Genomic DNA, 12,088 nt, shown 5'->3' on the forward strand with positions numbered 1-12,088 from the left:
ACTACACAAAGCCGTTTGATGTGGGGGGAACTTTTTCCTTTTCAGAAGACAGCAGGTTGACAGATCTCTCGGCGGGCGATCAAAGATTGTGACGGCGAAGACGAGCACGTTCCACTGCGCGCTGAACTCGCCGTGACTGACTGGCAGACAGTGAAGTGGAGCCTGAAGTTGCCGCACGAGCAGGCGAACAAAGGGAGCGACGCTTAACGCCGTTAATGTGACGTGGATGACGAGTTTACACGCAGAGAAATGTGACACGAAAAGGAAACGCTTCAGCCAACTATCAAGCTTTCAACTTGTTTTAAACGTGGAGTGATAAATAGTCAGGCTTCACAAAAACTGTGTGTGATTTTGTGTACCCCCCCAAAAAATAAATAAAAAACTGACAGAAGAAATAATTTACTTTGGAAAAGGTTGTGATTTGCTCTTGAAAATGAAAATTACCTCCAATTTGTGATTTGAGGGCCTCGACCTGGGAGGTGAGAGTTGAGACCTCTTTTTCCCTTTTCAACAGCTTCTCCATTGTTTCTGAGGGAAAACAAAACAACTTTAAATACCTCGCAGTGTTCAAGAAATCATGTCACATGTGCACAGTGCAGATCTGAAGCTACAGATCATTGTCAAACAGATAGTTCAGGTTTTTGATGTAGGATCCAGAGGATTAACTATTAAACTTGGGAGACCACCCTAAAGAAACAACAATACAGGTGACTTCTCTTTTCTTTTCTTCAACTGTACAGCCAGACAGTGTATTTCTGTCTTCATCTTGCTTTTGTTGGCTACATCGCCTCTTTTACCTGTAACAAATATGCACACCTCCTCCTTTTTCCAGTGTAAACATGAAAACTCAGTTGAGACTGGAGTCTCAAGCTGAACGGTCTCAGTCAACAGTTACCACTCTGATGTTGTTATAATCTGAACATGTATTTTATACTGAATGCAATGATGTCTTTTTTTTTGGACAATATTTTTCACTGTTTTTGGTTCACGTATGATAAAGTTTTTGGTTCACGTATAATAAAGTATAATAAATATCCCTTTAAAGGGATACGCCAACATTTCTTTTTTCGTGTCTTGCCTCACTCCCGAGTCCATGCCAAGCAGATAGACACCATCCTTTCGACTGTGCATGCAGTAACAAGGGAGATACGGGCAGAGCTGGTGCACTGCTAATTAGCTTAACTCAAACGCTGGAAGTGCATGGGTAGTGTTAGCCTGCCTCCACATAAAGTCATCAGAGAAACTCTTCAGCAACTCTAAATGGAAACCGGCGGGCCGATCTTTGTCTCAGAGCTGACAAAAGTCTCCGGTAAGGCATCTTGAGTGGTCAAGATGCTACATCGAGGGTAGGTTAGCTTCCTATTTCAAAGTAAAAGCACAAATTCTATCGTCATGGTTTTCTGTATGTAAAGGGCAACGGGTGTTTTATTTTGTGAAAGTAACCGGAAGTGCGTTGGCACAGCGGCTAGCTTGAGTAGCGCCGAATTCGTCCGAACTAAATTGTAAACAGCTGATATTGAGACAAATTAACGACACACTGCTGATCTAAACGGCTACTTTCTCGCCTAAAAATGTTTGAAATGTCGATTAAGTGATATATTTACAGAGTTTAGAGCTAAAATGAAATTAGCTTCTGACTGCTGATTTCGGCTCGGGTAGGAGGCAGGCTAACATTACCTATGCACTTCCAGTGTTTGAGCTAAGCTAATTAGCGATGCACCAGCTCTGCCCGTATTGCTACTGCACGCACAGTCGAAAGGATGGTGTCTATCTACTTGTCATGGACTCGGGAGTGAGGCAAGACATGAAAAAAATTTTTTTGGCGTATCACTTTAAGGTACATTCTGAACAGATAAAAAAAAATGTGGCAAACCTTGATTAAATATCCAACTGACAGCCCTAAAACATATATATCTCTTAGTGTGAAAAAAAGGAGATAAAACATTCTAGTACAAAAATCAAAATGTTTCTTTTTGTCTGATCTGGATGGAGGAGCCTGTTGGTGTTTGACTGACAGCAGCTGGCAGTTTTCTGAGTGCTGGTGTTGTAGTAAACAAACTTCCTCTGTAGCTACATGTCAAGGGCAGACAGACAGTGTGAGCTGTTGCTGCTGCTGGCTGTGATGGTGGTGGTGGTTGTTGTGTAACGACAACAGGATCTACGCTGGACCACAGTGATGTCTGCAGAGACGTCCACACTCTATTCATGTGCTGCGGCTGAGCAGATAATTAACCATCTCGCCTGCACACTGACGTTAACAGTGCACTTTTCCCTGGTGAAGGTTTGTCTGGTGGCTGGTTTAGTGTTCAGCTGAAGTGCAGGGGGAGACGCCTGCTTGTGTTTGTGATTCAGATTAAAGGAGACTTTAGCTAATGTGGGTTGTTGCTCTGTGTGTGGCTCTTGCGTTGAGTAGCAGCTACTCAGTGTGTCCATCTGCTCTGACTATGACAGAACAACACTGTTACTGCTTTCTGCACACAACTGATACCACAGTGAATTCAAAAACTATAAAAACACAAAATTCCTCCCTTTATTTAATCTCAGTTGAACAGGTTTTGTGCCTGACTACGTATTCCCTATAGTCATAGCAGTAGGTTCGTTACCTTTAATTGTCGGTGCAAGCTATTTTTAGAACGGCGAAGCAGAGCCATGAGCTGCTCAGAGCTACGCTATGGAGGCTCATGGGATTTCTTGGTTTCCTCTTCAAACTCAAATACACAATCCAACAACTCCGAAACGCTCTTGTGGACAAGTTGTGACCTGCACATTCACCATGCTATGAGATAATAACGGATCGTTACAAGACAGAGTTGTTTTCGAGGCAAATGCAGAGACTGCTTGCTGAAAAACTGACCCCGACAGGAACGTGCATCAGCGGTTTTGCATGAATTTACCTGTTGGATGGTGTATTTTATGAGTTTGATGAGGGAAACCAAGAAAGCTCATGAGCCTCCGTAGCGTAGTTCTGAGCAGCTCGTGGCTCGGCTCCACCGTTCTAAAAATAGCTCGCACTGACAATTAAAGGTAACGAACCTACTGCTAAGGCTATAGGAATGATGGCAATAGGCCAATTGGCCAAAATGTTGAACTATCCCTTTAAATGGACATGATCTGCACTTTGTAGACAGACACAATATAAATGCTGACACATAAAATGATTTTAATAGTGGATTGACAAAATAAATAGTATCAAATGATTTTTGATCACTTTAGGGAACAATATCAGGATTTACCTTCGATATTCTGTTTTAGCTTCATCTTCTCATCTGAAATTTCATTATCCTCTATCACCTGAAAGAGTTGAAATAAAAAAAAAATAGAAAGTTAATCAACAATTAGACTTTTTGGATTCCTAACTTGCTCCTTATCCCCTCTTCTCAGCCACTCACATTTGCATCATGGGATGTGTAGCGGTCTGCCTGGATGGCCTGGAGCTGGTTCGCCGTCACCCTCAGCTTCTCTTCCAGTTTCTGGATCTCCTCCTGGCTCTCTGCCTGGGCTTTCTGCAGGGCCTGGTAGTCGCTCATCTTCTTCTCCGACAGCTCCAGACGCTCCCTCAGTTCCTCTGTGCTTCTGTCCTGCTCCGCCCGCAGCTTCTCCATCTCTGCCAGCCTGTGCTCCGCCTTCTGCAGCTTATCCGTGGCCTCCTCCAGGGCCTGCTTTCCGCTTTTGGCCTCGGCGTCGGCCCTCCACGTCTGACTGCCCTCGGCCAGCTGCACTTTGGCCTCCTGCAGACGGGCGGAGAAGTCCTCGCGCTCCTTGGTCAGAACTGCGGCTTCGATCTTATGCTTGGCCTTGAGATTCTCCAACTCCAGCTGGTGCTCCATCTTCAGGCTCTCCAGAGTGGCCCTCAGCTCCTGGGTGTCCTGCTCCTGGCCCTCCGGAGTGGGATGATCGCCGCTCAGGGCGGCCTTCAGCTCCTCCAGGGATCTCTGGTGGTCGCTCACTAAAGTGTCAAATTTAGCCTGCGGAGGAAAAAAAAGAGAAGAATTAGCTGGTTGATTATTTAGGAAACCGCTACTCAAATAGATCGGAATGAGAAACATTTTTCATTTCTCTTTCCTTTAATACAAGCAAAATTTTCCTTGGTCAAAGTTCAGCTTCTCTGTGCTGTGAGTAGAATTTAGTGGGAGAACCTGATTCCTCTTAATCCTCACACATATGTCAGCATGAAACCTGCCACATTTGAAAAGGTAAATCCAATCTTACTGCTCTTTGCCAGTGCAGCACACACACACACACACACACACACACTTTCAACCCTCCATCACAGGGAGCCAGGTGGAATAAGCCCGTGACTCTTGCTAAAGTTGTTTGAACAGTTTGTATTGGATTAGAGTGAAAGCAGCAAATACCTTCCAGGTGTCCATCATCTCCATGTTCTCCTTGGTGGCCTGCTGGACTTTCTGCTTCAGCTCACTGATCTCCTGGTTCTGTTTATCAACCACCGCCTTCAGCGAGTCTGCCTCCTGCTGGCTCGCCGCCAGCGCCGTCTCGTACTTCTCTTTCAGCTCGCTGCTCTCCTTGAAGTGCTCGCGGCCCGCCGTCAGCAGCTGCTCGCGCAGGATCCGGGCCTCCGGCTGCTGGTCGTCGGCGTCGCCGTCCCCGACCGGCTGCGAGCCGTGGCCCAGTTGAGCCTGGAGGTTCTTGATGTCGGTTTTTCTGAGGGTGAGCTCCTCCTCCAGCTGCATGATGCGACTCTGCTCCTCCACCGTGGTTTGCTGGCGAGGAAGAGAGCGACATCCATCACTGCTATTAAAAAACGCTTTTTTTCTCCACATTATTGCACACAGCACAGAGATGTCAGCCTTTCAAAAGAATGACCTTATTACCGTAACAGGTGGGACACCCTGCAACAGAACGGCGTCATTCCAAAGAAAAGGTGACACTGATTCAAGAGCAGAAAGGAAATCATTTAAAAGGAAATCAAAGAGAAACCCCTAAAGGTCCTCGCAAAGGCTTGTAGACAGTCGAGTGCATTCCAGTAGAAAAATACAATACAAAACACATTACATTAAGTATGAGGACAGGGACACGTTGTCTCACTCTTTGGCTTCCTGTTGAACTCCTCAGATACAACATGATACAAAGACTAGCAGCCATTTTTCTATCTGATGTCAGGATTTTACATGATTACATGTCAATCACACTGAGAGCAGGTGTTTCAATACTCAGTACAAATGACTGTATTGAAAACAGTAACAAACCAGCTCACTGCTTGTTACACAGATTTAACAATTATGTGAACTCAATATCAACAATGGATCATTTGATTACATGTAATGTGGTAGGGGTTTTTGGTTTTTTCCTCAGTTGAGAACTCAAAGTTCAAATTTATTGTCAATCCTGCCACATGTACCAGGCATACAGATGTCCTGGACAAAGTATAAGATATAACCAGTATAAGAATACAAGATATGAAAACTTTGCAGTATACAATATATTCAAATAGAAATATAAGGTTCAACCTGAGCAAAGGTGGTCAGCATTGCAAAACAAGGCCCATGAGGGTTTCTTGTCATATTTACAATTACACACTGTGCAAAATATAGACATAGTGTGGGTTTGTTACTATAGCGACCCCTTTCATATTACACATACTCATTTAATATGTTGATTAGAGCAGCTCTAAGCTTTGCCTGAATCAGTATCCATATCCAAGCAGACCAAATGTGCTCACGCTGCTTTTTTCTTTTTGTACAAGGGTGTATCAAAGATCAAGTTCAAACAAAGCCATTAGAGTCACTTTATGATGCTGCCATCTGCACTAAGTATGTTAAAAGTCATTGTATCATTCCTATCCAAAGTCATAGCGCTAAGGAGCCGACAGATCAACGTGTCTCTGTCCAAATATTTGTGCAGCTCACTGTATGTGCAAAGAAGTGGAAGATGAGAGGAGAGCACAGCCATTCTCTGATCATCTAGAAGCAGCCAAGCAAATATAATAAAGCCGACAGCAAACCTCCACACGGTGACACCGCACACAAGCATACACACACACACACACACACACACACACCCCACTGCAAACACCCACCACACGCTTGTATCCAATCAAAGTAAAGAATAAAAAACAGAAAGGAGATTAAGAAGGAGGACCTGCTGCACAGTGCACAGATGTTAATTTCAACCATCTGGGAAAACAATCTACCAGACCTCAGAGTGACTAGTTGATTCATGTCAGAGATGTTGTCTGTATATAGCATTCAGATCACAGCACAACACACAGGAATAAAAGAAAAAAAAAGAGGTCTATGCAAGGTTAATGTCCTTGAGCATCTGAAGTCGATTTGAAGTCAAGAATTGAGATAGCTCAGCAGCGGATCAAAGCCAAAACAAGATCAAATCTCTTTTTCACCTTGGTTCTCTTACCCAACCTCAAGGATGCTGCATCATGAGTGCATCTTCCCTGTTGGCAGAAGCAAACCTTACTGCATATAGGAATCCAGCATTTTTCATTTTCAAAGTGTTTTGTTATCTTTTGATGCCTGAAAATTGAAAGCACACGCTTGTACGCTTTTGTTTTGTGATAGGGTTGTCTATTATTGAAGGGAGGCTCTCCCTCGTCTGAAGTGCAGCGCTGCATGTCAAAGAGCCGTAAAGGACGTCCTTTTCTGCTGCACTTAACTACGGCTTGTAAATGGGCATTTGCCTCGGAGGATTTACTCGGGAAAACTGCGGATAAATCCCATCAACAATTTAACCATTTCTCATGTGTTTGCTAATTACACAACTGCTCAGAAACGATCACAGGGCTTAGGGCAGATTTATCCACCGTGAGCTCTCCTGCTAAAATAGAAGAGGGTTATGTCAAATGTTACATTCTGGCATCTGACAAATTGCAGCTGGCAACTGATCCAAACGGCAACCTTTAAATGAAATTCAAAAAACAAAATCATAATAAATCACAGTTTCAAATGATAAACGAAACACCGGCTACTGCAACAGAAGACGTGAGAAGCTGAAGCAGCTGAGAGCCTCGGCTGGTGCTGCGTTTCCTTTCACAGGCGGGAGTGTCCGGGGGAGGTGGAGGTGGGGAGTTAAGGGTGAGGAGTATTATAACCGTGATTCATGGTATGATAGTGACAGAATGAGGGAGGGGAAGGAGCAGATAAAGTCAGTGTGTGTATATATATTGTATGTTTTACATCTTTCTACCTCCTTACAAATAATCATCCATCAGTGTCTTGTTGAGGATGTGTGGCCTCTGTTACTTTGTAAAAGATGGTGTGAGGGTGATGCTAAAATCTCTATACAGGGAACAATATGATGTATTATGAAATATATTTAAACATCATTTCAACAAATCCCATAAAAAAAGACCAAAACCAACCACCAAGTAACGCTCATTCTCACTCATTAATCAATTAATCATGACACTTATTTCTTTCCTCATTTTGTATTTTGGTATTTGTTTTATCTGCAAGCAATTACTTATTATTAATTGGGTAACACTTTAGATTAGGGAACACATATTCACCATTAACTAGGTGCTTATTTATATGCATATAAGTAGCTTACTAGCTCCTTATTAGTAATTATTAAGCATGTATTAACACCTTATTCTACATAGCCTTATTCTACCTCTATTACACCATGAATTAATATTTTTCCTCATATTAACTCCTAATTATCGCTCATTCATTGCAAATTAATGCTTTGTTGTTTCTGAATAATGATGTGAATAACCAGTGGGTTTTTGGGGCCTTGTACAGGGGCAGTAGCACAAGAACAGTAATTCTTCCTTTATCACTCTGAATTAGTATAGCATTAATACATTAATTTACAATGAATAAGCGATAGTTAGGAGTTAATATCAGGGAAAATCTTAATTCATGGTAATAGAGGTAGAATAAGGCTATGTAGAATAAGGTGTTAATACGTGCTTAATAATTACTAATAAGGAGCTAGTAAGCTACTCATATGCATATTAATAAGCACCTAGTTAATGGTGAATATGTGTTCCCTAATCTAAAGTGTTACCATTAGATCACATATGAAAATAGTCCTTAACAAACGTTCCTGTTTGCTACAAAATACAGATAGCAGTAGTCTGAAATGAATATATTTATAGAATAAACGTAATGAATATGTGAGTCTTCATGTTTTGAGAGGCTGAGTGGCACAGACGAGCTGAAGAAGTTAGAGAGAACAGAGACAGACTGAAACATTCTTGGTTTTGGTCTTTTGATGGGATTTGATAGTGAATGACACTGCCTCATCTATTAAACACTATTATTTTAATATTGACAGTTGTTGAATCTTTACAGAAAACAGCCTCATGTCATTTTAATTCTTGACAAAACCGGTGTTACAGCTGCATTGATATCTATTAATGTAATGTCCAGAACAGATGGTGATGCAAATTTTCAGCTCAGATCATAAAGTGAAGCCTTTAACACGTACACATGTGTGTTGAGTTGAAATATCTATCATGAGTTTGTCTCATGGGTTTGATTCGATGCAGGTTTGGACACCAGAGACAGGTGGCGTACGACTGGAGCCTGTGCAGCTTGTGAGTTATGCTACCATCAACAAAGAAGCAAACAGGTGCAGAACCACACAGAACAGTGGCTACAGGCAAGAGGCTCGTGCTTTTTTTTTGTGTGCGTGTGTTTTTTTTTTTTTACCCTCCTCCTCTCTAATTCTTTCTGAAGTGCCTCTGCTCTCGACTTTTCGAGGAGCAGTCTCTGCTCAAGCTGACGAATATGGGCATGTTCCAATTTCGTCTGTGTCTACAAAAAGAGACAAAGAGAAAGACAGAGAGGGGGGAAAAAAGACTCAAAGGGAAAAGAGAGCCATAAAGATCGGAGGGGAACGATAAAGATCAGAACAGACTGTCAACAGATGATGAAAGGGCAGCTTTGTAGACAGCAGCACTGTGCAAGAACTGAGTTGATTATATGATGGGAAGATTTGAAGTGAGGAGGCTTGAGAGCAAAGTCAGATCACATCTGAACAGTTTGATTTCAGACTCTGGAGAGAGAGAGAGAGAGTGCATCTTGCAGTGAAGAGCAGGGAAGGACCAGTCTGTGATCGCTGGTCATGTGTAAGTGCTTAGAGTCGTGTCTGTGCTGCACACGGCCGCTTTGATCATGTGCTAGATATTCACATCCATACATTTTATAATCTTTATATTTCATTAATTTAAATATTTATTCACATTAATAAACATGGTTTGGAAACACCATGAACACACACACATGCTGCAGCATTTGATTTATTCCCACACACACACACACATTGCCCTGTTTCTGCTGCTATAAGAACCAGAATGCTAAATGTGTATTCATCCGCAGCTGAAAATAGTTCCCCAATGCATTAAATGCGCCTGTTTGAGTCATGTGTACTGAAATAACTTAAGTGCTCAAACCCTAATTTCCAGACTTCTCGGTAAAAACATTCAAATAATTTGTGACATTTGAGAATTTAGATATGTATAATAAATAAATTATGCAATTAATCATTTGTTTTCATTATTCTGAATTTGTATGCCATTATGTCACCGAATAATTCCAGGAGATTGTAGCTAGGTACAATAGTGCATACAAAATAATTAACCTAAAGGAATTCAGATAAGAGCAAACCCAGATAAGTATTAAGATAAATATTATTTCCATACAATAGTTTCCATTTTCCATACTTTTCCAGATCTGGACATAATAAACATAAGTATAAAATCAAATTCCATACTTTCCATACTTGTATACAGTAGGAACCCTGGTTTTAAGAAATCATTAAAAAATCAAAGTTAATATACTGTTTTTAAAGATTTACATGTTCAGCTGGAACCAGACTGGGTGTCTGAAAGCACTGAGAGAAAAATATAAAATATTTCCAGATTTATAATTTAACAGGGAAGCATTAATCATTATGTTGCAGTATGAAGACAGAAACTGCAGATGTGGCATAAATTAGTTTTTTAAAAAATGTATTCTTATCTGAAGGATGTTTTTAAGGCTAAAAAATGTCGAATGTGCAACCACAGGTGTGTTCTTTTGCATTATACCTCTGAAGACTAAGTGCAGCGACGGCCAGCAGCACATTAATATAAGTCAACAAATTATATTTACCATTCAGGTTCTTTCTCAAGGGGCGGGCGGCCGAGAGCACAGATAGTGGACTTTATCTAACGGGGTTCAGACTTTGCAGCTGTGCTTAGAAATTAGATACGAGTTCACACATTCGGTGAAGTCAGCGATTTATTCATGGTTTTTAAATCCTCACTTTTTTTTGTTTGACTTCCATCCCAAAAATCTGCGGCGGCTGAAAAACCACAGCTCTGTTCATCAAGTCTCTGTGCTGCTGGGGTAAGCAGTTATAACAAGCAGAGTTATAACAGAAGAAGCTGCCAATCAGGTGTTTGGATGGAGGCTCTGTGTGAAATCCTGGCCCAGACGTTTTGGCCCTTTATCTTGTGCTGTGGTGCAGTATAAAGAGTGTTGGTCCCTGAACTCAACGGGAAGCTGGAGGGGAAAAACTTCACGAGAAGACCCTGTTGGATCTGGAGTAAGTCAGTGTCTGTCTGTCTTACTTTGAAGTCTGCTCTGAACCTCCTGGTGCTTTCAGATTGACTCATAGGGCCCCCTGCTGTTGTGGAGGGTGAATTACTGTGTGAGAATTTATTTTGATTTTATTTGGATAGAACAGTGAGAAGAGACAGGAAAGTCAGGGGAAGAGAGAAGGGATGCAGCGAAGGGTTGCAGGTCAGACTCGAATCCAATGCGATCAGAGCTAAGCCTACATAATACGCACTCTAGCAGGTGAACCACTGGGACGCCCAGATATACATTATTTACTTGTAAGTACTCGTAACAATGGAAAGAGGAGGTTTGGAATGATAAACTTAGGAATTATGTGCTAATTAAAGAAGATTATTACACAGAGCCTTATGTGAGACTTTAAAGAGAGTACAGAGGTCCCTGTGTGCCCGGCTAAGAACTTGTACCTCAACACTGGCAATTGAAGTAGGCAGACATAAAGACGTCCCTGAAGAGCAGTGTCTTTGTACTTTACGTTGCCTCGGTTTCATTTTCTGTTTTATTATCTGCTGTACAGTGATTTGTGAAAGCATACGTTTAAGAAAATTTAGCGCAAGAGCCCGATTTATTTTGTTTATTTTGTTGGTCTGATGTGATACGTTGGGTTGGCTCTTTGAGGAGATTTAGGATTTCTAGAAAAAGCCAGACAACCAATACAGAGGACACTTTATTCAGTTTGTAAAGGAAACTGAATGTTATAGATCCTGATTATTGTTGTTGGATGGTGTTTTATAATCCCATACCATCTTGGCACCATAAGGTATGTTGTGTTTGTATCTCACACATGATGCATTAGACGTATGTTGTGCATTTGTTCAGAAATTATGTTTTGTTTTTGAAAAGAAATATGTTTTCGTGAAGTGTGGTTTGTTTCGTTTAAGTTTTGGCTCCACAGCTCCTCTGCTCCAGCTCGTCCTCCCTGATGAAGCATCTTCCCAAACACATGATCATCGGTTCTGCATCAACCCTTCAGTGAGGGTCCTTTTTGTCTCCAGGGTTTGTGTTATACTGACGGTGCTGTCTGACGTTACTCAGCATGAAAAACCGTCTGCTCAAACATGGCCCTGTGATATTATCATTAGTATGAGGAAACACATTTATTTTTATTTTTATTTAAAGGTTTATTTGAAATGGGACCTCACATATTCATGAACATACAAAAAAACAACAATTAATTGTAGTAAATATGTCGGATTTAGCTAGGAGCTAGTTTCCATCCGTAGTCCCATGACATACATACATTATATTGAGAGTTTATAGGTTATTAATCATGCTGATACATACCTCCAGATCTCCTTTGGTGATGCACTCCTCCTCTACTCTGAACTGGAGGTCCTCCACTTTCCTGTAGGTAAAAAAAATGGATCAGTTAGGTCCTGTTGAAAGTAGAATAACAAACTCACCAACACTAAAACTGTCATATTGATCCACCCAGAAAATGTAAAAGTGCCATTTTCTGATTTAAGATCTACTTCATACTGTAGATGCCCTGCCTCAGTTTCAGGGGATCTTGTAAAATCTGGTTGGTGAGTACAGGCTTCACAGAC

At 41.5% G+C, this 12,088-nt stretch overlaps 1 protein-coding gene across 2 annotated transcripts in view; it reads right to left on the minus strand.

Annotated features, from left to right (window-relative positions):
- clip2 (CAP-GLY domain containing linker protein 2) overlaps window positions 1-12,088 on the minus strand; it is a 45,977-nt gene that overhangs the window by 8,215 nt on the left and 25,674 nt on the right. For both annotated transcript variants that reach the window (XM_083987187.1, XM_083987188.1), the window contains exons 8-13: window positions 11,826-11,886; window positions 6,359-6,409; window positions 4,356-4,721; window positions 3,390-3,965; window positions 3,234-3,291; window positions 445-528 (exon numbers count right to left, since the gene is read on the minus strand). In XM_083987187.1, coding sequence (XP_083843313.1) covers window positions 445-528; window positions 3,234-3,291; window positions 3,390-3,965; window positions 4,356-4,721; window positions 6,359-6,409; window positions 11,826-11,886 — 1,196 coding nt within the window. The remainder of the gene's footprint in view (window positions 1-444; window positions 529-3,233; window positions 3,292-3,389; window positions 3,966-4,355; window positions 4,722-6,358; window positions 6,410-11,825; window positions 11,887-12,088) is intronic.

This window comes from Trachurus trachurus (genome assembly GCF_905171665.1).
Source record: "Trachurus trachurus genome assembly, chromosome: 14".
NCBI classification, from domain to species: domain Eukaryota; kingdom Metazoa; phylum Chordata; class Actinopteri; order Carangiformes; family Carangidae; genus Trachurus; species Trachurus trachurus.